Source organism: Labrus mixtus, chromosome 9, assembly GCF_963584025.1.
Source record: "Labrus mixtus chromosome 9, fLabMix1.1, whole genome shotgun sequence".
In the NCBI taxonomy this organism is placed as follows: Eukaryota; Metazoa; Chordata; class Actinopteri; order Labriformes; family Labridae; genus Labrus; species Labrus mixtus.
The window spans coordinates 26139983-26167158 of NC_083620.1; the positions used below are offsets into that span (position 1 = coordinate 26139983).

At 41.5% G+C, this 27176-nt stretch overlaps 1 protein-coding gene across 1 annotated transcript in view; it reads left to right on the plus strand.

The window, feature by feature from the left end:
* Positions 1–1020: 1020 nt before the first annotated feature.
* LOC132980796 (calcium-binding protein 8-like) overlaps positions 1021–27176 on the plus strand; it is a 61838-nt gene continuing 35682 nt past the window's right edge. Inside the window, exons 1-3 of the mRNA XM_061047130.1 lie at positions 1021–1815; positions 10964–11085; positions 21003–21146. Of these exons, the coding sequence (XP_060903113.1) occupies positions 1613–1815; positions 10964–11085; positions 21003–21146 (469 nt within the window). The 5' untranslated portion in view covers positions 1021–1612. The remainder of the gene's footprint in view (positions 1816–10963; positions 11086–21002; positions 21147–27176) is intronic.

Sequence of the window (27176 nt, forward strand, 5' to 3'; positions counted from 1 at the left end):
GATTAATAAAGCAGCAGGCAGAGCGGATCGATCCGAGACGCTGATTGAGGAGTCCACGTCAAGACTCTAAACTGGATCTTACTGCGGGCATCGATCACCGGATTTGACTGATCACCCTCAGACACTTTACACCCTTAAAGGTAAGTTGGATAAATTAGACAATACATTATCTCCAGATGGTAATGAACAGGCTCGAGCTTATTATGATGTGTTTTTTTCGGTCCATATTGAATCCCACAAGTCCTCCCCTCAGGCCCACACCTGTTGTTGTTTGGATGTCCATTCTGGAGTCTGTGTGTTCAGATCAGCAGTGTGGAGAACGCGAGAGGAAAATGCATAGAAGACAAATTTAACATTTCATTGTGTGTCATGATAATCTCCAAAGACTGCAGCAAAAACATTCGCACGGATCTGTGTTTCATAAAGTTTTAAATAAATCATCGAGCGGTGACCTGCTTAAATGAATCGTCTTGTAAATTCCCGTATCTTTAACAAAACAGAAGCACAAACTTGCATCTTTATTTCAAACAACAATCAATCACTCACATGAGAGTATGCAATCCGAGCAGACTGTTTTAATATAACGACAAAAAAAAACGCCTGTTGGTGATGACAGAGCTGCTGCATGGATGGATATTTGGTCACTGGTGGCGAGCAGCTCACAGGATGTGTGTGTGTGTGTGTGTTTTCACTCGATGTGCTGTACTGGAGCCGTGAAGGGGCTCAGCGAATTCACACTTTAGACCCCCCGTCGGGACCCCCTGCCGCCTACCCCCCCCCCCCCCCCCCCCCCCACCCACACACCACTCCCACCACCAGCATCGTGCTGATGCGCAGAGTCCCCACGAAGCGCCCTTGGTCCACACGGTGGCGCACGCTGTTACGCACGGCGCGCGCTCTCTCTCTGTGTGTGATGTGTCTTCACAGCATCCACCTGCAGAGCGCACTGTGAGCAATATCCAGTGGGATGTAAAAAAAAACTGTCCGCACACTTGTGTTCTTCTTGCACACTCAGACAAACACACAGCAACAGACTATTTTTGTTCCTTCACATTTTCTGTCTGTCTTGGTGTCTTTTTCCTTCTTGTCAGCGCCTGTCTGTTTGTCATTCCTTATTGGTCCATCCGTCTACCTCATATCTTTCTCTCTCTCTTTCTGTCTCAGAGTCTCTGGCTCACTCTCTTTATTTTGCCTCTCCCTCCCTCCCTCCCTCTCCGTCTCCTCTCCCTGTGTATTCTGTGAGCACAGCCGCAGGCAGGCAGGGCTGAGTCTGTCATTGGGACTCACTAATGAGCCCTCCACTCCGTCTCCTCGCGTGGAGGAATGTTTGGGCTGGCGAGTAAGTGAGAGAGCGAAAAAAAAGGGGAGCGAGGGAAAAGGGGAGCGAGGGGAGTCACAGAAAAAGGGAGGGAGTGAGGAGTCAAAGGAGTGGAGCATGAGAAAGAGCTGTTGTACCTGCTGCTCTCACTGCTCAAATATTAACAACGGGTTCCGTGGGAGCTGATGCCGCTGCTCTGGGACAAGCCCAAACTGTGGAGGCAGCCGGGCTCAGTGGTCTGTGGACAGGCAGTCTGCCGCTGCTGCTGGAGGCACCACTGCATCTAAGACTCTAATGGAGGAGGAGGTCACAGAGCCCGATCCTCGGATGGTGGAGCCCACTGGCATCCAGCCGCCAGGGATGCACTTTGAGGTGAATGGAGATTTGCCCGGGAACCCTTGCCTGAGGGACGGGACGGAGGAGGTGATGGAGAGTCCGACGAGGGAGCCTGATGTGCTGCAGTATCCTGCTGAGTACAGTCAGAGCCACCAGTACGGGTAAGAATCAGCATGGGAGAGACGGGGAGAGAGAAACAGTCTGTTGCTGCAGGAAGCAGCTGTGTGCAGAGAGGTGTCACTTCAGTGGGACTCTCTCGTCTCTTTTTTTCAGTTTGGAGAGCGTTTGACTTCTGTTTTGGACTGATGGTTTGATGAATTGCATTTCCAGCTGGTTGGCTGCGTTTTCAAGCCTCCACCGCATAGTCCACTGAGGGGCTTTAACCATTTAGAGCTTTACCAGGGTTCAGCCATGATTTATTGACTCGCAGCAATATTCTTCACTTCATTATGTCCAATGCAGGGGACAGATGTCCACACACCTTTGTTTTATTGTCAGCATTGTGTAACTTAGTGGGTTTTTTTTTACTCACCTGAGGAGCAGAGACGGACCTGTAGTAAAAACGAGTAATCCATCTTTAGACTTCCTAGATTGAGCTGCTCTGTTTTTAAAAAAAGCTGTTGTTTAGCATCTCTTTTGTAATGTACGTTTGCTGCTGCTGCTGCTGCAGTGTCCAGTTTTGTCCAGAGCTCAAAATGTGTTTACACAGATCCACGAGCGGACAGAGTCATCATGGCACCAAGCTGCCTCCTCACCAGTAAGAGTGTCAATAATAAAAAAAACAAAAAAAAAACGTGTTGGACCAGAACACCACAACTCCCACTTGATACAAAGTTAACAGATTCAGCAAAAAATCACTTGAAATGTTAAATCCTGAACTGAACTGGACATTGTTTGTTTACATGTGCTGGGTCCAGTATTTGTCATGCCTGCTTGATGTGTATTTGGACTTCATACTGGTGCGCTGTGCAGGCCAGAAATCCCTCTCTATAGAGATTCTCATCTTTAAGGCCTTTCTGATTTAATGAAGGGTTACCTGGGGAAAAAACTTTTACAGTGATGGAAAATAATCAATCTAGTATAAAACACACTGAAAACCTGCTGTTGTGTTTCTGTCTATGGATGGATGGAAAGCTGTTAATATTCTGCTCATGTGGTCACACCTCAAACTGTGTTGTCTTATCAGACGTTCTTCCTTTTCCGGTGATCAAACAAGATCCTCAAACCAGCGCAGAGCAGGAAGCATGGACTGCTCTTTGTGATTGAGTGTGGATTTATCCTTAAAGCAAAGCTCACCTTTTCTTTTTTGGGGTTTTATAGTTCATCAGTTTTCCTTTTGAAGGGAAGGAATTGCAATTTGTCCGTGTAATGGAAATAGTGACTTTTAATGCCCTGCAAGAGAATTACACAGTGCTGATAACTCGCTCTGTTCAGACAAAGACGGCTGTCTTGCTCAACAGATTTGTCTGGACTTACTCATAAAGATGCTGCCATATAATGGTCATCATTAAAGCGTTTGCTTGTGTGTCTGGAGGGGTCTGCTGCCAGTACACAGTGTTCTGCATGTGTCCCCCACTCACTATTTTGTCCGTTGCTGTTGGCTGTTGTGCTGCAGGGTGTGATGTGGAAAAATTGCCATCTGGCCTCCTTGTCATGCAGAAAGCTTTGAAAAATTCTGATCCCTTTTCATCAGGTTGTTCTCTCGCTCTCCAGAGTCAGCACTCTGAACCGAGGTCTGCTTTGGTATCCCAGTGTGGTTGATTAGTGGTTTCTTAGAAAGCCAGAAAGAGAAGTTTGGCACTCGTGGGGTTAATTTTACATTTTGTTTTGTGACAAACAGTTTGTTAACTATCAGCTGACAGCGGCACAGTATCCAACGTTTCTGATGAATATTATATTACTTATTCCTAACAGTTTTTTACCCAATCTGAAATGCATTACAATACGATGTATCATAGAAATTGTAAGGTATAATCAGTTCCTCTGAGCTGCTTTAAGAAACATTTGATCTGATTAATAGGCAAGGCAAGGCAAGTTTATTTATGTCGCACATTTCAACAACAAGGCGATTCAAAATGCTTCACACAAGACATCAAAAGCATCATGACAGAGGAAAGAAAAGAAAAATCACTGAAATTATTAAATCTGAAGATATGTTCAAATGAAATGAATTGAAATAAATCAAGTAAAAATATAATAATAAGTAATATTAGAGTAGAGTACTCCTTACTGTGATCTCTTACCCACACCTCAGTGTTTTATCTGAAGGTGTGACGTTCATCACTGGGGTCTTGTTTATTTCTGAACACAACAAGCATGCCCAGAGAAACAGTTCATCAGCTCCTGATTCTTTGAGGACATTCGGCCTCTTACTGGCACCAGCTTTAGCAGCGGAGTGCTTCTTCCTTCAGGGTTAAAGAGTTTTGGATGAGTCCTGTCACCGTCGTCTTCTCCTTTTTAAGTGTCGGTACGAGAGCTGCTTTACCTGCAGCTTTAGTGGAGGTGGTTTTATTTATGTCTCTGCTGTAATTGAGTTTAGTTCTGTCGTGACCCAGTCTTAACAACACAGCACAGACTTAAAAGGACTTTGAGCCACTAATGATGCTCAAGTTTGTCTGCTGTCATTGAAGTGTATAAGTGACTAGAAAGACACTTTCAAAGGAAAACAAGCTTCAGGTGATGAGAAGGTTGGTTTTATTATCTCAGGGTTTACATTTTCTAACTGAACTGGTTCTGTTCCCACCAAGGTGGTTCATGTGTTTTTCCTGTTTTGACTGATTTTTCCTCATCATAAGAAATTAGACATCATCATTACATCCAGCCCTAAGTGCAGCCTTTAATCATTGTCATTGAAACAACAAAGAGAGATGATTCTCTGCAGGAGTTACAGTGTTTTGATCAGGTGCATTCAAGTGTGATTACACTTTAATGTATCTACACCACCAAGCATTACGACACTGTAGCTTGGGACCTTGACTACCTCAGTTGGTAGAGCAGGAACCCAATGTACAGAGACTACAGTGCTGCACCGCTAGTCGCAGGTTCGACTCCTTCGTCTTTAGTTAGTTTAGTTTATTTGAATCAGCGACAGTGTACAAAAAAAACATTAGTCTCAGAAGAGAAGAGGTGCTTCATGCTAGATTTAGCTAACTAACTCATTTCCATCTGTTGTCCCTGGGCAGGCGATGGTTTAGGGCAGTGGTACTCAGCCTTGTTAGACTTAAGAGCCACACTGACCAAAAAAAAATATTTCTGCAAGAGCCACAATCAAACTGTGTGGGAAACACAGTGACATGACTTGCAAAGAATAATTTCTGCTGGCAATGTTTTCCATTTTTTAAATAATTACTTTGGATTTTTTTTCTCCAAGTAGACTAGGACCTAAAAGAGCCACAGCTAGTCCCAAATGAGCCACATGTGGCCCGAGAGCCTCGGGTTGAGTATCACTGGTTTAGGGCACGTCATCCTCCACTCTCTCTCCCCCACATTTCCTGTCACTCTATAGCCGACCTGTCATGTAAAGATGATGTTGTTTCAAAAAAGTGTTTGATAGGATGGTGAGAGGAGGAGCCTTTAATTAGTCCTCACCTGTTACTATTCAGTACGTTCAGTATGTTTTATGATATAAAAAGAGTTAAAAACAGGTCTGTCATTCTGTAGAGTTGCAACAGTTTGAGTTTCTGGAAGCAGCGTCAGGTCGTCTCTGTGATTAAATGCCACAGGTCCAATCACAGCGAGTACAGCCATCAACAACAGTCCGTCCTGTCAGTCCATCGTGTCCTTGAGCCAGACGCACCGGACCCCGACTTCTCCCTCACTGAAAGTAACTTTGGATAACAGCATTAGCTAATGGCCCGAACGTAATGTAGCATTAAAGATACTATCCCATCAGACGAGAGCAGGTTTGTTCTTTTAGTGTCACCATCATGTTTGTTTGGATTTCTCAAATGTTGATCTTGTCAGGCTTAAAACAAAAGCTCGTCTAAACCAAATTACCCTCCATGCTTTCACACGACATCAGTTCTTCACAGGCTGTTTAGAGGAAATACAACAACAGTGATTAAAACGATTAAAGTAAAGTGGCTTTTGGACCATTGGTCAGACGACACATCAGAGTCTGAGTGACTGAAGATCACTGGTGTTGTGATATTTAACAGAGTAAGGTTGAATTTGTCAATCAAAAAAGCTCATTAGGAGTGAAGCGGCTCCTTTTTGTTGCCGCTCTGTTCAAGAGTCTAAAAGCACATGTGTGTATCCTCACATGGTTTGAGAATCCCATCAAAGCAGCTCGCTCACTCCGAGGTGCCATCCTGTGATCTTTATCTCAAAGTAATTTCTGAGGCTCATTTTTTATCAGCCGGTCAATCTAACTATTAAATCCCAGAATCCTCGGCTCTCTTTCTATCGAGCTGATGTATCACGTTCTCGGGGAATAGAGAACAGATTTGCCGTGGTCTTTTTTTTTTTTTTTTTTTTTGAGTCTGCGGTGATTACTTCCTGATTTAAGTGATTACTATATGTTGCTCCGCTCCTGAAGGGCAGATTAGCTCATTCTGCTGAGACCTTGATCAATTTAATCAAGTGTAATGATGCTGAAGGCTGTGAACAGCTCTGTTCAACACTGTCTTCCAAAGGAGCGGAGATCAAGTGGTTTTCAGCAAATTATTATCTCACTGCTCTTAATGTATTCATACACATGGTGACTGTGTGAGATTTAAAAAAAAAAAAAAAGTCTGGAGTCAAATGGTAAAATCTGCTTTAAGAAAATCTTGGTTTGCCAGTCATGTCTGGTTGTCTGGTTGCAGGAAAGGACAAATGGTGAATGCATGATATGTTATTGGCATTGCTCACTGACACAGACGGTGTTTTTGAAGGCAACAAATCATTACACAGATACGTGTGGGGAAAGTGCACTTCTCTTTGCAGAATCATCACTGCCGCCTGGAGCCACTTAGGGGAGACTTAAAATCCCACTTTATGAATGCACGTAAACGTAAATCTCAGTTAAATCAACAAAAAACAGAGAATACTTCAAGAGAAGGATGAGGCTGTGGAAGAGGAGGAAGCCGCAGGAGGGTCGTCAAAGAGGGACAGGTGTCAGGATTGATGTTCTCCTGTACACACACACACACACACACACACACACACACACACGTATACACGCTTACCATACTAGGATACTTCACAAGTGTGGCCTTGTATTTCTGGTCATTTTAAAAATACAAAAAAGTAATATCACATTTACTTGTGATGTCTTTAACCGTAATATTACTTCAAATGTGTGTTTTTTTTTTTTTTTTTTAAAAGAAGTTTCTAAGAGTGGACTTGCAGGCTTGAGAGATGTCTACATACATACATTCACTGCAGGGGGGGTCATTTTTTCTAGATAATGGAGGATTTTCCTTTTCCTTTTGGGTTAATTTGTATTCAATATTAGCTGAAATGTCTACATATTGTTTAGAGCAGTGCACTAAGTTCAAATTCAATTATATTCATCACCTCTTACGGAGGTACGCGTACTCACAGCTGTGAGCCAGTGTTAAAGAAGCTTCTAAGAAACGGCTGATAACGATCATCCAGTGTGACTTCAGGCCGTTAAAGAAACAATCGATCCATCGGTCGTTCATTAAAATAGTGTGTTGTTGACTGACCAGCTGCTGACACCTATAAAACGTACAGAGCATTATCTGTTGGGAGACAGAAACAGAGAACATTTAGTAAAATATCAGTTTGTTTTGCTGGAAAGAATACCGATATAGTCAGCAGGTTTGTTGATTTCTTAACGTCCCCACGGACTTTAATTAGAAGCAGCAGCTGATAATGGACCTTGAGATTGTTTTCTCAACTCCTCAACTGATTAAAACATCCTGCAGATTAATATTCTCTCTATTGACGGACTAATTCTCAATCATTCCATTCCTTTTCAGCGGCGTACTGAATGTTTTCATTTAAGCTCATTATCAGTGTTGGAGATGTTGTTGACTCTGGCTGCACTTTGGATGCTGATCTGTTACTGCAGGTGTGTTTGTGGACCTCACTCAGAGTCAGGTTGTCTTCAACAAAACATCCAATTTGTTAATTTCTCTTTCGATTTGCAATTGTTTTCAAAGCTTCAGCATCATGTTGCTTGTCCTTGTTTCTTAACCATGGCCGATATTAACTTACCACTCAGGGAAACCACAGTAAACAGACGCTCTCTGGTGAGATAACCAATGCTCACTAGAGACAGAGTCTTAATGCTGTGATCAAGATGCCACCTGTAATTTTTTTGATTCTCCTTGTAAACATTCCCCCCTGAAATATCAAAAGTTTCCCCTGTTTAAAATGCCACAAAGAAAGCTTTCATCTGCAGCCCTTAGACTTTTTATGAAATGTGTTAAACCCTTCACGAGAAGGATACTGACTTTTATATTTTCAAATATATACTCACCCATTTGAACTTTAAACTCTAACAATTCAATATATCCTAAAGCTCAACTTGCATGTAAAAGTGTGTGTAAAAAAACACCCACACTAGCATCCACTCACCTTGACAGTTTACCCTCCTGATCTGAGTCCAGCCTTCTTACTTACTCTGCTCCGTCTTTGACTCGTCTCTCCATCACTCCACAACGTTCTGGTCTTTGTTGCTGAAACGTTCTGTATGTTTCTGTTCTCTTTTCCATGCAAGGTAGTGCAAGCTTTTAGTCGGATAAGCCGATAACTTAGGAATACAAAGTCGAAGTGTCAGAGACGTGAGAACACTTCTAATGGAAGCCGCAGTTTCCCCTCCACGTTCAGAGTATGCAAAACAAGCGTATCACACACACACTGCCTGACCTTTGCCACTGTGAAGCAAAGGGCAGACTTCTTAGCTGAATAACATTACAGACTTTTTATTTTCTTCCCCCCTTATTCAGACAAAAAAAAAAAGTAATTTAACGCTGGGTCCAAAGCTTGCTCCAGATGAAATTACTATAATAGAATATATGTTCATTATTCACCCTCAAGCTCAAACATTTGATCAATATTTTCTCAAAGTGGATTCAAAAAGTAAACCCAGTATACTTCACACCTGCAGAAAACAAATGACTTCAAGTTCCTCTAATGATAATAAAGCAAGAAAGGAGGAGAGGGATGATTTTAATATTCATAATGACAGCAGAGAGATGACTGAATAATTGATGAATAAGGAAATGAAAATCCCCACATTAGGTGCGATGAAAGCTGCTCATGAAAAAAAAAAAAAAAAGGCTGTGGGCATAGTTGCAGTCGTCTCGATGCATGCTTATTAACCTGACAAACAAGAAAGATGCAGGGGCCAGTTTCCAATTTGTGAAGTAATGGATGGCTGGCTGCTCCAAACAGTGAAACAGGAGCCATTTGTAGGTTCTGGACTTACAACTCCTAATAAGGACATTTTAGAAAACATATATTTAATGAGATATTGGACAGGGAGGACAAAAGATGTTCTGTGGGTCCTTTTTTAAAATTCATGAGTTTATACATTCAGTTTTATTGGTTGTATTCTTTATTCATGATTACATGATGAAATGCTCTATGAATGATTAATCAGCCTTTTTGAATCAGTTTGATGGTGTTGGTCTTTGAACTTGATGGTAAAAGTTAGATAGTGAAAAGTCTTCTCCTTTGCAGAGGTATAATATGTGTCATTTTACCAGTAATATTGCAGATATCAAACATATCCTACCTCTTTATATCGTTAAGTTATGACTTTCTGTAAATAGAGGGAAGTCAGACTCCCTCTGGGTTTGTTGTGTTTGGCTCTGTGTTCACACTGACAGGACAGCGCTTCCTTCTGCTTCACTCATACACTTTTTTTGTCTTGGTTTTTATAGAGAGAGACAGAGAGGGAGAGCGATGGCCCAGCCCACTCAGGGATGCTGTTTGGCATCATGGAATAATGGTGGAGTATGTTAGAGTAACATTTTTGGAGGCCGAATTTCTTGGGACCGGAGAAAACTTAGTTTGATCTAAAAAAAAACCTCAAAGAAAAAGGAACCAAATGAACTCGGGTCGGGGCATTTTGTTTTGAGATTTGTGCTGAAGTGTGACATCTACCATAAGTTGCATAATAAACCTCTGAGAAGTTTGTCTGTGTAACTTTCATCTTATTTTAACTGTAAGAATAGAAACTACTTCCTGGACAAAAGATTTTTGTGTTATACTTTGTGTCGTTAAACATACAAAAGAATCACAAGAAAACTCTTTCTATGGAAGATTTCAGTGGATGTAAAAACCTGTTGTTTCAATCTGCTGACTTCATGTTTGAGACAGAACAGTGGTCTGTGACAATAAACCAGTTTGATGATATTTAAAGAAAGTATTTTACCTACTGTTGCAAAAGAAAGAGATTAGTGATACTAGAGCTGCTTGAAACTGTCTTTGGATGAGTTTGAGAAGGAAAGATTTTGTCAGGACTTCTAAATGACAAAGCATTACTAACATGACTTAAACATTAGTTACATCTTGATGTAATCAGTCCGAGTCTGCCCGTTTGTGAGGAGATAATCCACTTTGTGAATGTGTGGTCTTTTATTATTTAACAGGCGAACTGATTTGTGACGATTTCTTGACTCTGCAGATTCATGATCGAAAGTTTTAACAGACAAAAGATCAAAAAACACACATCGATAAGCCAGAGGACTCAAAGCGGTTAAGTGTTGGGCGCTTTGTCTCGGCCCATTTTTGGACTCAGATTCTGTGTCAGCGGCGTCGCCTCAGAGCGCTCGTTGAGACCAAATCCAATTAGAGAGGAGGAAGTAGTCGCCCAAATCTCTCTGCTCTATGTGCTCTTATTTTCCTCCTGTGCCCTTGGGCTTCGATTTATTGAATAATTAATTGCCTCACTCACATTGGCACATACAGTAGTACACACACACACACACACACACACACATTCACTACATTTACCTCGCCTTGTATGAGACTCCCTCACTGTGTGACTTTCCATTTAGCCGATGAGTTCTGCTTCGTTAATGCCTCTCGTTTATTCTGTGGCACTTTGACTGTAATTTGTTTCAGCTTCATCAGGAGTACAAACGGACGGGCCGGCTTCCTTTACCTAAACTGAGTGCACTTTATTATTACTTGACTACATTTGATGTTTTGTAGAAGGAGAATTTATACAACTCTATTCTCGGAAGTAGCTGAATTAATGCCAGTTTAGATGAAAAACTGTGAAACATATTTAATGTGTGGATCTTTCATTTGTTTTTTTAATGTAAAAAATTAATTAAAAGAGAGCGGTTCTTCAGCTCCTCCCTCTTTTCACTGCTGTCTCAACATTTCCCGTGTGTCTCCTCTCAGGGAGAAGATGCCGTTCCACCATGTGACGGCAGGCCTGCTCTACAAGGGGAACTACCTGAGCCGCTCGCTGTCTGAAAGTGACAGCGACGTGCTGGCCAGCATCTCTGTGGAGGAGCTCGACGGTAAGACTTTTGGATTTGGATTTGGAAAATCTTTATTGTCCCCGAGGGGCAATTTGGTTTGCAACAGAGGTCCATACAGTCAATACATCCATTAAAAAAAAACAGCAGAATGACATAAATACATACATATAAAACATAACTACCGTGGATATCACTGTGATGGACGTGAGTGAGAGAAGGGACAAAAGACAAACAGTCCATAGTAAAAGTGTCCAGGCAACAATGCCTACAGATTATTTAAAATCCCAACAGCTGATCTCTGTAAACCGTCTGGCAGATGTTCGGCTTTGTGCTTAACGTCTGCTTAAAGTGATTCAGCTACACTGCTGCGTGCCTAAATAATCATCGTCAAACATTTAAGCACAAATGAAGATGATAAGCGTCTACTTTTACTGTCACTGTATCCGGTATAACACACTTGATGAGTTTGTTTGCAGATTGTTAATTTCTGAGGAACGTTTCAGTTAAAGTCTTAATCTGAACAAGAATTGTTTTTTGAGCAATTTTCATTTTATTTTTGTTCAAATACAAGACGTTTAGCTGTTACCTTTACGCCCCTGATCAACCACAGCGAGGTTTATTACACGCCTGCATCTTCTCACTGCCTTCACTCTTTGTTCACTGTGCACCGACGGCGCATTGAGGTTCATAAAACATCTTGAGGCTCTAACTCGTGATTGTTCTCTGTATGAGTTTGCTGGCCTGCATTGACCACTCATCATTGGCGTATCCTTATTTACAAGGCAACACTTGTAATCTCCTCACACTTATGTAATTGTGTTCATTTGAAGTAACAATGCTCCTGCGGCTTGGAAACCTGCTGCAGGAAGATTTGTGTCTGAGGGAGCTGGTTTCTTTACTGTTCATCTTTTTAACAGTAGATTGAAGGTGTGTGAGGAAGGAGAAGCATCAGGTTACAGATGCTTTGATTAATGACTCTCTGATCTGTGATCCAGGATATGTTCACCTGTGTTTTATAAAAATGTTTACCTGTGTTGTATGTCTGTACGTTCTTAACCTCAATGAGGCTTTTCTGGTTACATAAACATTAAACTTGGAAAGTCGAGCTGCGTACAAATTGTTCAAACTCACTGCAGCTCTGTTTAGTTCCGCTTCATGCCAGCTTTCAGAGGATGCAGAGCCAAAACTAAAGCAGTCACCTAAAGTAAAAAAAAAAAAAAAAACATCTGGCTGCAGTAGAAACAAAACAACGGAATTTGGCATTTTAGAATATGTCTTGTCTATGGGATGAAATAAAGTGTCCACAAACATATTGAGGCCAGCTTGAAGCTGATCCAGTCGTGTGACTTTAGGGCGGATCAGCCGGTCACACTGTGGGAGCCGCTGCGTTAAAACGACTATTTTGGGAAACAAGCCTGTACACGCTGCGGATTCCCAAACACATATGGAGCTCTGATTTTCAGAAGCAGCAAATGAACAGATCCACAAATGATGTAGTGTACCACAGCGGCAATATAATAAGGAAAGGTGCTGATCAAAGCAATCCCGTCAGTTTTATAGTAAGGAAAGCTTTAGACAAGACAATATGATGCAACAAAACCTGCAACATCCCCCTCCTTTAAAGCAACAATTCACAGTAATGCGTCATTCATTGCATGGCTTATCTCAGCGGGAGCATTCACGTCGGCTGGCTCCTCTCTGTGGCTTCATGTCCCTGCTGTAACTGAGGCTGTGTTCATGAAGCCTTTGTTACGCAGTCCGTCTGAGAGTAATCACCCGGGCCTGTAGAACACAAACCTGATCAATTGCAGTCTGCCCGAGTCAGCAGTGGCAGCCTCACAGGCAGCAAACAAACAAGACTCCTCCACACCTCCGAAATATTAATCCATAGATGCAACATTAAGCGACCGCCCGGCAAATTATTGCCACAGCAAGGTAATATCCAGAAACTGGAGTTTTAATATGCATGGAGCCTCTGCAGCGAATGCATAAATCTCTCGTTCCTGTTCATTGCGAGGTCATTTAGCTTGGTGAATAAGAAACAACTTTGTTTGTAGAGGTTCATCCCGAGGTCAAGTAAACACTGGGAAACTGTCGCCTATCAGCAACATAATGACGCTATCAGTCAGACTCATGACGTGCACTGTGAAGTCGAGTTGGTGCTGTTATCAGACTCACATGTTTACATCTGTTTTAATGGTCCAGTTTAGAACATCAGTCACAGCGTGCTCGAAGGCTCTGGCTTTCTGAAATTTAAATGAACCAAATCAAATCATTTTTACATGATAGCAGTAACAAAGTTTTTTATAGCGTCAAAAAGACATTTAAGGGGCGCTGGTGGAGCAGTGGTTAGTGCGCACGCCCCATGTATGGAGGCTGTCGTCTCAAGCGGGCGGCCCGGGTTCACATCCCACCTGTGGCCTCTTTCCCGCATGTCATTCCCCACTCTCTCTCTCCCTGATTTCTGACTCTATCCACTGTCCTATCGCTCCATTAAAGGCATAAAAAGCCCAAAAATAAATCTTAAAAAAAAAAAAAAAAGACATTTAAACTTAAAAAAAAATAAAAGTCAAAGTCAAAATCCTCATGAACTCAAAACTCAAACATTTTCTGTAATTGACGCAGATTTCTGTTTTCAGTCTCTGATGGATTTCAGCTGAAAATAAATGATCGAGCATTTTGTACAAGAATTAAAAGGATCTTCCTCACTTCATTCTTTAACAATTCTGTCATCAAAGTTAAACTGGAATTTGTTTGTGATAGTAAAATGCGATCATCTCTTGGCGAGTGGAAAGGACTGCGCCTTTTCTTTCAGCTGGAGTCCGTGGCATCATCACTGTATGTTTCCTGTCAGAGACCAACAAATCACTGCAACTGTGCAGAAAATAATGTACCTCAATGTTTCATTATTACACATTAAAGCTGCAAATCTCCTTTCAACATGTTTTTCATACACCAGGATTTTGATATATACTTACTTATAAACAGATTTGCAAGTTTTGCAAAAAAATAGACAGTCAAAAAACATTTTTTAAATGGTTTGATTTTTAAAGGTGACATATCATCCTCCTTCTCCACCTTTTCAAACATTCCCCTGTGGTCTAAATGAAACATCTGTGCTGTGCTTTGATCAAAATATAACATGAATCAAGCACCAGAGGAGGTTTGTGACCCTGTATAAACCAGCTCTCTCAGAACGCTCCGTTTTGGTGTGTGTGTCTCTTTAAATGCAATGAGCCCCCCCCTGAGTTTTCCCGGTAGACATCACTCCTCTGTAGTGTGAATAAAAATGGCGGACCTGTCCAGAAGTTTTGCACTAGGCTGGGGAAGGAGTCCATGGGTGGAGATACCAGGGGAGGGGAGGGGATTTTTTTTTTTTACCAGAATCCCACTGTGACATCACAAGGAGAGCACATTTAAAATGGAGCATTTTTCTCTGTGTTGTAAGACTTATGCAGACCACAGACAAAGGACTGGATTTTTCATGATATGTCCCCTTTAAGTATTTTAATAGCATTCTGGTTACTGCATCCATAGCTAATCTGAATTCTGTGTGAACCAAAAAACAAGTGGAAACATCGTTGCTAGGGTACAGGTGATTATTTTCAGGTTATTTTCAGGAGTGTCACATTAATGAAAGCTTTGGGAGGCGTATGTCTGAGCAGCCTGAGTATCATCATTATTCGAAGCAGACAGTCTGGACAACAAGAGGACACAGAAGGTTTTCATCAGACACCAAAACAGACGGCCTTACCTGCCTCTCATCTTTTTCAAGCTTCATTTAAAACTTAAATGTGTCTCCAGACGTCTCCATCTCCTTTTGCGCAGCTTCCTCCACATGTCAACACTTCTGCCGCCACATAATTTAAAGAAGCAATGCACTGTGTTTGTCCCCGGCCATTAGGAAGCTCGCATCACCCGGACCATCTTGCACACAGCTGGAGGTGTGGACTCACTCAGCTGGAGTGCTATACTGTATGTTTTTCCACGAATGTCTCCTCTCTCAGGAGAAGCTGCTGCCGTCCGTCGAGATTTATAAAGAGGCCATCAAGTCGCTGTAAAGATAAAGTCAGGGATTCTGTTTCAGTCAAAAATGGTGGCGGCCCTGATTTACTTTTTTTTGTGGAGGTTGAAATTATAGTCAAGGTAACAAGATTGACGGCTCCTTTGCCTCACAGCCACTCAGGCCACTGAACAGAATTCTTCATGAGCGCACTGAAGACAAAAAAAAACGATTTTCCTGACCTGTGCGTCGTAGTTGGTCGCGCTGACCGTAGCCTTGAATATGTCATTCCTGCACAAAGGAGAGTAAAGATTACATGAAACACTCAGTGGAGGGTTTTTAAATGTCACCTGAAGGCTTTGGGGTTGATATTTAATTATTTGAAACACAATTCTCCAGATGTCCCGCTGATTTTCAGTCGATGCCTGAATATGAACACACGACCTGCAAACCCTGGAGGCAGATCGTATACTCTGATCTTTGATCCTGTCAGAGGTGACAACCAGGAGCGCTGCTGTCAATCAACTTAAGACTTTGAAGGCTTTGTCAATTTAAAAAAAGGACTTAGATTTACATCCAGAGGCCAGTTTTCTTGCTTTTGACTCAACAATAATATCCTCGTCCAAAAATACAACAAGCACAACAGCTCACATCTTTAATATCATATCTATCATTTATTCATCTTCCAACATGCTTATTGCTTTTTCAACCACTCCCTTCATTGTTTTGCTCCAGCCGTGTAGGCTACTCATTACATTTGCTTCACGAACATGAGAGCATCCTTTATGCCCTCCGAGAGCAATTTGTACACTTCTTGCAGTTCAGTTGTTAATTTCGGAGCAGACCATTTTTTTGTCCCGTTCATTACCATATTTATGCAAATAGACTTTTACAGTGTGGTGCAGGCAAGGTGTGCAGACGAGAGCAGCAGACTCACCGACTCCATGGATGAATGTGAGGACAAACTAACGGTTTAAAAATCACCTTTTATTCAAGTCTAATGGGACTTTTTTTTTTATCTACCGCACCAACTTACAGGAAGTTGAACTGAACTGAGCAATACACCGATGAATAACTTTTGACAACGAGATTAAAATCCTGACATGTTGTTCCTGAGAGAGGCTGAACTGCAGGCCAAGAGCTGCTCCATGCCAGATAATCTTTGGTTTACAGTGCTGCATTCAGGGACACAAAGTTTCTTTTTGACTTTTATGCAAATGAAATGTTAAATACATTTTCTATGACCTCAGGCATGCATCAGTAGACACACAGAGTGTAAATGAATTAAACATCCAGAACAGAAGGATATGAATGCATTTTTAGGAGCTGTACTGAAATCTAACTTTTCCCCCACCTTGTTCACTAACTTTAATGAACATGAATGAATGAAAGTTCTTTCCGGTGTTATTTCCAGACCATGGGCAGCACACGCTGGGATAGCTGTTCACTGGGTTGTGTTTGTTCCAGTCTAGTACTAACAGTTGACTGCTGACTATTTGACAGAGTGTAGTTGCATTGACTTCACTGCATCACATCTGTATCCAAATTGGTAGTTCAGGGGATGTTCTGGTAGACTTTAAAAAAAAAAAAAAAAAAAAAGAATACGAAGAATGGAAGAAGTCCTGGAGACAGGCTTTCCCGCTTAGACTAAAATAGGCTTTTATATTAAAGGTTTAGTGAAAGGGCAGCAGAAGAAATCCTCCGAGTCGGCTCTCAGGCTCTTCTTTCACGAAACAAGCTGAGCGGAAGCAGGCGGCGGCAGGCCTGTGGGGAGGTTTGTGCCTGCTCAGCCCACCAGCACAGAGATCTCCTTTAAGCATAGAGGGAGGAAGTGGAGGAGACGCAGGGCGGCTGCATTAAGAAACTTCTTTCTAACTCCATGGGTGTAAAAAAAAAAAAAAACAGTTCCCTTCTTGGCAGGTTTGAGCCTCCTTTTTTTAGACTCTTCGTCTCTGAAGTTAGCAGGTGTCTGAAAGACTTTCTACCAGACTGGTACTGGAAGTGAAGCTGGTGCACAGGAACCAGATGTCCTGTATGTGCTGCTCACTGCCTGCAGAGCTCAGACTGAATCACACGTACAGTAAACAGAAAAGATTTGTTAGGAGGACTTTGTGGAGCTGTCCGAGGTGCTGATTGTGTTTCCCCTCTTTTAATCCCACTGGGACCTTAAACACGTAAAGTCATAGATAAACTGGTTCCAGGAGCCTTTAAAAGCCACACACAAAAAGTCTTGTGAAGACCTGAGCTCAAAGATAAATTCATTTGTTGATTAATTAATCAACAGATAAATAATTTAACATTATTTTGAGAACCAATTACCCTTTAGTCATTTTCAGGGTTCAGTTCCTCTCAGTGAAGGTTTGTTAAGTTTGTTTTCTGAGACATCATTGTGAAGAAATGAAAAGAAAGCCCTGTACCTTTTGTGATCTTTGCTCCGCTTTAACTTGATCGTGTTGGACCACTTCTGTTTTTTATTATCTAAAGGAGCCGAGACCAGAGAGCTGCAGAAGACTGCAGCTGCTCTCTGCACAGAGCTGCAGATACAGACGGCTGCTGATGAGCGATCAGCCACACATTCTGTCTCAAGGTCAAGTTTTTGCACATAAAGCAGACGTTGAGTTAAATTAGGAGAAGAATCATCAGAATGGAGGTAACTTCATACTTAGCTGTTGATTCTCCTCGGCCAAGCTTCATGACATGTTTCAGACACCGTCCTCTCCTGGTCATCTTCCTTTCAATGCAGAGTTACCTTCAAAAAAATGTGTCAACAAATTGGCATAATGAAGAGGATTGGAACCTGTGAAGGGATACCTCATGTATTTTGAATCTGATCTCGCTAAATGAGTCAGATTGCAGCTGAACATTTCCCATGTACCACCTGTCTTGATGGTTATGGAGCATTCGCATGAAACAGACTCATTTGAATGTATAAAGCTCTTTCTCCATGTTTTGTTTCAACAAGCTCCAGACACAATCAAGTATTCCATAAGGGCCTGAGTCACTGTCAGATTCATTCATGACACGCTTATGTTTATGCAGAGAAAATAATCTGTCTACCTTTGATGTTTGCAGCGTGTCTGTGTGTGTGTGTGTGTGTGTGTGTGTGCATCCAGGAAAATATCCTCATTGTAACAATGCAAAGCCATAAAAAAAGCAGTTTTCGCTTTGTAACAAACGACGATGGTGCTTTATTTGCTCAGGACCAGCTGTTAGAAGCAATAACGTGTTGTTTGGATTCAGGTCAGAGACTGTGTCCTCTTGTTATCTACTAGGTGCTCAACGCTGTCAAAACACATTGATGAGGTCATTCATAATTTACGCTCCATCTACCTTTTTTTGTTGTTCCAAATCATTTGCCGGCAGACTGCTTCACAGCGGCAGCCGTGCAGGCGATAATTAGATGATTGATGAGCTCATTCCTTAACGACTGGTTCTTTGGTTCAGTCAGTAAGAAAAAGCACTTTGAGTATTTGTTCCCTGGAAAGTATTGAATTGAGACAGTCAATAGCAATAAAACCCCACTCAGTTCCAATGGATTATTTTTCCTTTTGTGCCAAAATGATTTGATATTGTCTTTTCTAACTTTGTGCCGCACAGTTTTCATGTATTTATGAAAGCACAACAGACTCTTGCTATCTGTCTAAGATCTAGTTCCATGAAGTATTACACATTTTAAAATTCTATAGTTTTAAATTCTATTTTTTTTAAAGTTATTCTTGCAGCTGGATCCAAAAACTTGCAGAAAATGCAGTGTTCTACTTCTACTTGATACGTTTCTTAACAGACTCACACTCTGCTTTGTTATGCTTTCTGGAGAGGGAAGGGTTAAACCATCTATTCCACTTTCCAGTCTGAAATTATTCAGTGCTCAACAGTGTGCTCATGCATGTCATGCAGTCATAGCGTTCTTTAAAGAAGTGACATTCCAGCTCTATTTAAAGGCACCAGATGCCTGTCAGTCTCTCTCTCTCTCTCTCTCTCTCTCTCTCTCTCTCTCTCTTTCCTGCCATGCACCCTCTGCTGTCTGTAAGCATGTTTATGAAATGTGCCTTTATTAAAGCGCGGTGGAGTCTGCTGACGACTTGATCGCATGTCGAGCAGCCAGCGAACCAGCTGCTGACTCAACTGTGTACAAGTCAGGTGTATTTGTCTCCGCTTTGAGAATGTCTTAGCCTGCGTCACCTGTCTGCACATCTGCGCACGTGTGTCCTCGTGCACAGACAGACAGACAGAGCCACTCGTCTGAAAACAGCTCCTTAAAATAACCTCAGAACTGTTCTCCTGCTAAGTATATTTGAGTCATCTTTTTCTGTGTCATCGGTGTCTGCACATAGAAACATGTTTCTGTGTTTGTGTTTGAGATTTGTTTTTACGAAAGTCTCACTCACACTCTTTGATCATCAATATCTAAAATGAATGTGACCTAAGATTATTGACAGACAGTTTTCTGTTCTTCAATGCTGAAGCATGGATCACCAATGCAGAGAAAAATACTGTACGCTATGTTGCCATGGGGACTAAACCAATATGAAATAGACAACTCACTCAAGATCACAATGTGTAAGGGGCACTGGTGACCCAGTGGAGGCTGTTGTCCTCCAAGTGGACGGTCCAGGTTCGAATCCGACCTGTCGCTCCTTTCCCGCATGTCATTCCCTACTCTCTCTTTCTCCCTGATTTCCGACTCTATCCACTGTCCTTTCTCTCCATTAAAGGCACAAAATGCCCAAAAATAAATCTTTACAGAAGATCACAATGTGTAAAGATTCAGCGTTGTGTAGAATAATCGTCCCTTTGACGTCCTGTTTAAGTGAAAACCTCAAATTACACCTCCTTGCATTAACTGCATCTCAACTGTATTTCTGAACATCATGTGTGTTTTAACCAATAGGTCATTTTTGTAGCTCTGTACAAGATGTTTTATTATGACAAAGTTTGCATTTTAAGTTTGTAAGACTTGCAGAATTTCTCATGAGTATTTATCAATAGAAAAAGTAAAAAAACAAAAGACCCATGAGGAGATCAATCTGACAGATCACAGGATATCCAACAGGAGAGATTAGTCACTGTATGTTTGAGTTCATTTACATTTTCTTCCTCCTTAAGTCTCTTGTAATGAAAGTAAAAAAAGTAGAGACCTGCTCCCTCTGCCTTGTAAATAAACAAATCTGTTTTTAAAAGATGTCTCATCCCACTCTGAAACCTCCAGCAGAACCTTATGATGAAATAAATAAGCTGCCATTAAACTGACTCTGTGATGACTAAAACCATGTGTTCAGACATGATGCACCTGTTAGCAGTGCAGAGCTGGAGTGGGTATGCACAGCAGCAGCATTAGTGAGAGTGATATTCTGCAAACACTTAAAGAGATTAAAGGAAACACGTTGTGTTCTGAAGGTCAAAGTTTTCATTCTGGGGAAGGACAGATGTTCCTTGAAAAACCCAAATGTTCTATAAATGATACCTGGATGATTAACAAAATACAAGTAAACAGTAACATGACATATTAAAGAAAAGACTAAGAGAATAAAGCCGCAATTGTGAAGTTAAAAAAAAAAAGGTCTGAGAGGACGGCGGCTGTGACAGCAGGTGAGGAAAATGAATCGATGGGCGGGTTTGATCTTGTTATCTTGAGGCAGTGGTGCAAGACCAATTGCCTTACGGGCAGGCTGAAGCTGGGTCAGACTGGAGGACAGGGAGGGAGAGACAGGTGTTAAAACAATGACGAGCAACGGGGACGGGTTAAAGTCGTGAGCGGTGTACTGCTCCCACTAAACGAACGCCAAAAAAAATGTACGAGACAGTGTGCGGAAACGACGAGAGGGATACTTGGCAAACTAATAAACACAGTGCTTCAAATGATAATGCATCAACGTTTTGTGTTTCTGCAACAAGCAGGAGGAGTGAGCATTGTTAGCTGAGTGTTGTTTTTTTTTTCTTTTTGTCTTGGCAGAGATCCGGGAGGCGTTTAAGGTCCTGGATCGGGACGGGAACGGGTTCATTTCCAAGCAGGAGCTCGGTATGGCCATGCGCTCTCTGGGTTACATGCCCAGTGAGGTGGAGCTGGCCATCATCATGCAGAGACTAGACATGGATGGTGAGTTACATGAACACACACACTTAACAGGTGTTAACATGTACTGTTTCCTTCCTGTAAAAAATGTGGACACCATGAGGTTTACGGCCTCATCAAAAAGCAACTTCGCAAACCGCGTGCATACATCGACGTCCTTTTTTCTCTGCTGTCTTGCCGTCTTAGATGCACAGATTACACGTCCCTCTGTGGCATGCATAAAACATTCATTCCCGCATGCCTCAGAGTGCACTTCAAACTGAAACACTCAGTTTCCTTCAGACACATGAGAACCAAAGTGAAATTGATGCTGGGAGAGAACGACATAAGTTATTCAATATTTTAGATTTAAAAAAAGATGAAAGATGTACACATGACATGCTTTTTTTAGAATCACCTATATTTTAATAATGGTTATCAAAATAGCACTTTACTTTGTCAATGCATTGCTGCACTAGCTGAATCTTTTTGGGAAATGCATCACATAAAGGTTGTAGAACAATACAAGCATTACTGATCTGAATCAGCTACGGTTTATTTCTGCAGCGTCATCCTCACCGGTGACCTTTTAACCTTTTGTCCTTGAAGAAAAAATCTCCTCGAAAAACAAGCAATCCCTGTTCTTGCAGGCAGCATTTGTGCAGAGGCAGTGTAAAGGCAGCGCTGCCTGAATTAACTGCGATTGACATTTTATAAAGGGAAAGACGCTTAAAATTGCATAAGGCAGGGATTGAAAAATGCAATATGCAAATGTCACCTCACTGGGAAAATATTCAAATTCTTTATGCTGCTATCTCAGCCTTTGATAAGTGCTTTCAGTTCCACTGTGGAGAGAGAAACACTGTAAATGTTCAAGGCTGAATATTAAAGTTTAAGAAGTTAGACTGCCTTTTATTCCTTTTCTGACTCATCGGCTCCACGATCTCAGGAGAGCGTCGCTGCTTTGTGCCTCGGGGCCGGATCTCGTTGCATCGTCTGCTGCCACTTGAAGAAGCAGGCGAGGCTGATGAAGGTCACTGCAGCTTTTGTCTCTGGAAGTCTGCAAAGTGTTAGGCTGTTTACTTATTTATCCTCCCGGTTCTTATTGTTCTTTCTGCCTCTGCATATTGGATCTACATGTTGTTGGTGTTGTTGTTTGGAAAACCTCTTTCCCATGATATGACCCCGGGTCAACTTGTTTGTATTGATCGATGTCATATTAGCAAAACGCTGTGGATTAACTCCATTTAGGCGTAATTCAATCTGAGGACTGGCTCAGATTCAACTCTGGCTGAATTAGAGTTTGGCACGTTAACAAACCCGAGAGCTGTGTCTTTGTGTTTGTTAAAGTGCCAAAATCCAATTCAATAAAAACAGCTCTCTCAGATGTGATCCAACACGTCCTGATTTACATATAAAGCAAATTCTTCATTTCTCAAAGGCTTTCAGGTGCAAAGATTTGTCATTTCACTTGATAGGGAATAAAAAGAGACAGAGGTACAAAAAGGTAACTTAGAAACAGAGCCCGACTGTTAAGACCTTTCAGAGACTAATACAGGCACAGATTTTACCAGGGAAAAACTCAATAATATTGGAGCTTTAATAGTTCATTTTTAAGATAGAAACTAATACAAAATGTACCTTTTCTCTGCTGAGCAGGAGGATTATTTACACTCTTAAGCTAACATAAGCTTTACATTTGGTACAGCACAGTCCCCAAAGTAAATACAATATACTTTATGTACAATATCAAAACTTTGGTGATGCACCATAGACTAAATGGACAGTCTGCCGCAGCCTCCTTACGTTGGACGTAAGTGTGAAGCCAAAATACCTCCGTGTCAGATTCTGACATGTGGAACCAGAGTCTGTGCGGTAGTGATCAGCTGGAAGAGCCACACTATTGATGTCTCACTTCCACTAACATAAACACACGTTTAACTTTTATATAAAACATTTTGAAGCAGACACTCGCTCATAGGAGTTCAGTGATTCTTGCGTCACGTTTCCTCGTGCTGTTTCTGCTCTGCTGTCCGAACCTAACGCACAGAACGCCAAGGAGCCTCATTTGTCAATATCAAATACCATCATCAAATAAGTAACAAAAAGACACTTCTCAGAATAAATGAGACGTGGACACAAAATGTTCATGACTAAAGTGGTTTTGAGAGAACTGTATCTGACGTGCATTTTGATTTTATGGTTTGCTCAATCTCCCGTCGGTTAACTTAGGTCTAGTTTATGATGCACACCGCAGCCAGTCAGTAAACTCTAAATCTTTTGGCTTCACTCTGAGGCACACAAATTGTGTGATTCCAACCATGTAAACCATTTCCAGATCTAACCAATCCAGCCGCCACCAGCAGCTACACATCTGTCAGACCATTTAAATAAAACAAACACGTTCTTCTGATTCATTTTTCTTTCCGTCTGAAAGTCTTCTGTACACTTCTGTTCATGACACTCCAACAACAAAGGTCCTGCTGCATCTTAACGGGTCCCCATGATTCAAATCCAGAGAGTAAATCCAAACACATTACATCCTGGAGATCCACGGATTCATTCAAAATATCTGCCCCTGCTCCAACAGTATTCTCTGTACTAATTAATGTTCTCTCTGACCTTTGGATTGACTCCTCATTTGACCAATCAGGACCTTCGATTCTAGGCTACTATAGCCAATGAGAACCTGAGTAGAAACAGGACAGTCCCCTGATTTAGAAAAAGGGAATTTAAGTAACAAAAAATAAGTTATTGGAAACCAAATTTACCAGAAGTTAAAAGTTTCAGTAACCTTTTTCAAAATGTACTTCCAGCTCTGGCATAATTCATCAGTACATTTAAAAAAGGTTTACTGTAGTAACACAAAATCTAGAGCGTATCCACCACTTAGATTTGAACTCTTCTCACTTTCTTTCCACACAGAAACATGACTGTAAAAAAAAACAAAAAACAGCTCACACTGATTAAAAGAAATGTGTTTGAGAACATTGTGAGATCAGGTCTTCATAATGTTCTGTTAAATCGACAAATAGAAGTGTGAAACATCCTGCCTGTTGTCTTTTTTTTTTCTTTTTTTTTTTTACAGTACAGATTGTGAAATGATCTTCTCATATGCATACACGTTGACACTATGACAGAGAGCTTGGTGATGAGAGGGACACTGCACAGAGGAGGAGGAGGAGCATTAGCAGGTAGTGATTGTATCTCTGCCAAGTGGGCAGCTGTGAGGATAAGATCCTCTGTCACAAGCATCGATTGGCGTCCAGCAGCCAATCCACCTGATATCCAGAAGAGACTGACAGGTTATCTGCTCTGCTCAGCTCTGCCAATCCCTGAGATTGTTATTGAGCTCTGCATGTCCTTCATAGAAAGGTGTGACTACACGTCTTTGTTCCAGATCACAGCACTGCACCAGCCTTTGTTTCTTCAGTGTACATCCTCCTTCTCCTGGTGCCGATGCCCTTGATGTCTTGTTTTCAACACACTACAACTTTATCTTTACGCTTCTATCTTTGCATGTCTTAAAATACTTCCAGAGACAAACATCCAGTTTTATTTCCCCCCCTGTTGTCTTATTCTGACTTATCTGTAAAGGCAGCAGGATTTTTGCATCATTCTTCAATAATTAATCGCAGGAAGCTTGCTAGTGACAGGAAGCGACCGGTCAAACTCAGGTGGCTCGGACTCTGACAGGCACAGAAAGTGACTCAGTGACTTTATGCATAGAGTCGATCTGTCACAAACTGCAGAGACATCAAAAGCAGTGCCGACATGCAATTCTGTTGAGTTAAAAAAAAAAAAAAAAAAAAAAGCAACCAGGGTTGTTTCTGTTTCAAAGTTTGAATTGTTTTAGATTTCAGTGTGGGACAACATGCATAACAGAGACAAAAAGGTTTGTTTGTCAGTGTGTTTTGTGTAAATACTCTATTGAGTTTTAGCTGGCATGTTTTAAAACTAATCGGCAAACCAGTTCAGTTATTTCACCTGGTAGAACCTTCATCATTGATTTCTGTATTTAGCCAAACAACATTTTTACTCCAGATGTCAATGTTTCTTCCTCCCGGTAACTTAACGGACACACACAGCAAACACCTGGTTTTAAATGTGACAGAGCATGGGGAAACTTCACCAAGTAACTATGGATAGAAACCATCCAACACATCTTGATCTAGTAAACACACAGATTATGAATTTAAAATATAGTTATATAACTCTTTGAAATGATGAAATACAGTAGATTAAGTTTTAGGGCCTGTAAAATGATTTTTAAATATGCTTCAATTTCCTGCTTCTTCGACTGGCTAATGACTAATAAGTAATATGATTTCAGCTTAGTGTTTGACCTTTTGAGTAAATCACTGCTACACATCCAGCAGACACACAACCACAAGAGCACACAGCTGCAGTTATGTTTCTCCTCACCTGAAGTTCATTATTTCCACTTTTTAAATCTCCAGTTTGTCTTCACAAACTTGTGATAAAAATATCTGATGGTTTTTTGCATTTCATTCTGAAGCTCTCTTCAACATCTGCTGTCCTTTTTTGTTGATGTTGCTGTTCTGTGTTAGGTTGGTGTTGCACAGTTGGACACAAAAATAGAGACTTCCAGGCTGGCATGGGTTTTATAATAAACTTTTCCTTTGTTGTGGAAATACAGAAACACAAGGACATCAGGTTAGCATGGCTGCATATTACTGGACCCCTCGGTCCACTCAATAACTCATGCATGTACATGTCACATGGTGCAATAAATGTCAGCTTACGATATAATTATCTCTCCCACTGACTTTATTCTGCACACACACACAGTTAATATTAAAGCAGGCTATGGGTGGTTTCTGTCCTCCAAACTAGCAAAACACGGCATGAGAATGGGAGGTGCCCAGTGTACAAAAATATGCTTCACATTTCTATGGCTCCTACATTAGTAACATACAGTTATTTTATCAGGAAAACTCCATACAGCTGCCTGCTGCTGGAACCGTTGTTAGCGTGACCTTTGAGGCTGAACCTTTAAAAAATCTTTAAAACCTCTCTCGCCTTAATTCAGCACATGTGCACTTGTTGAAGCTTTAAATAACTCACTTGTATTCAGTGACTTGTTCTCAGTACTCACACTGCGACACATGCTGTTTTACCTTGAACCCGTTAGCCTAGACCACCTTTATCTCCCCCGTCAACCAGCTATCCAGCTGCCTTGGCAATCCTCTGATCTCAGTGCTGCTCCATCTGGCCCATAGCGATGCATCTGCCCTGCTGAATATGCAGGAGCTGTCAGTGACATTAACCATTACAGTGGCAGCATGTACCCAGAGTCTCCACGGTCACTGCAGGATGGGCCAGATTGTGTGGTCCTGCATCACTAAATTCACACTTTCTGTTCACACATCTAATTCCAATAAGTGTCTCAGCCTATAACAAACAGTAGGAGCTGTCAGTGCCGGTTTTATTCTTCCAAACTTAGTCTATAAAACATGACAAACTCTGTGGGGGGGGGGAGACAAAGAAGCCTCACAGGGATTATGAAAACTTTCATCTAAAAAAAAAAGAAAGATTCAATGTGAAACCACGATCTGTTGCTTTGGATGTGTTTGTTGCCGTCTGCAGAGTTTTGATGATTTGTTTTGGCAGCAGCTTCAACGACTAGCAGGCTCCCGGATCAGTAGTGTTGGAATCAAGCAGCAGGAAGTCCATGTTGTGAGCGATTCAGATGCGGTTAACTTTGATCCGCTTCATATCCAGTATTACAGAGCTTGTCAGGGCTCAGTGTTTTAACTACCTGTTGGCTCAGACGTAAATTGGGTATTGAACTGTGTGATTTGAACCGTGCTGATATTGGATTAGAACAACAAAGACATAAACAGCTTCCATATTTCCCTTTGAGTCCACTCACAGGGTTTAATAACTGAGTTCCTACAAAAACTGCAGAGAGATAAAAATGCAGAAACTTTTTTTCCAGCCCTGCAGGCTTCACTAATGTCCGTGCTGTACACCTGTTCAATCCAGAAAAGTTCATTTTCTTTTCCCTCCTCTTCTCCTCAGCTCTCTTTTTATGCACTTACACACAATAAG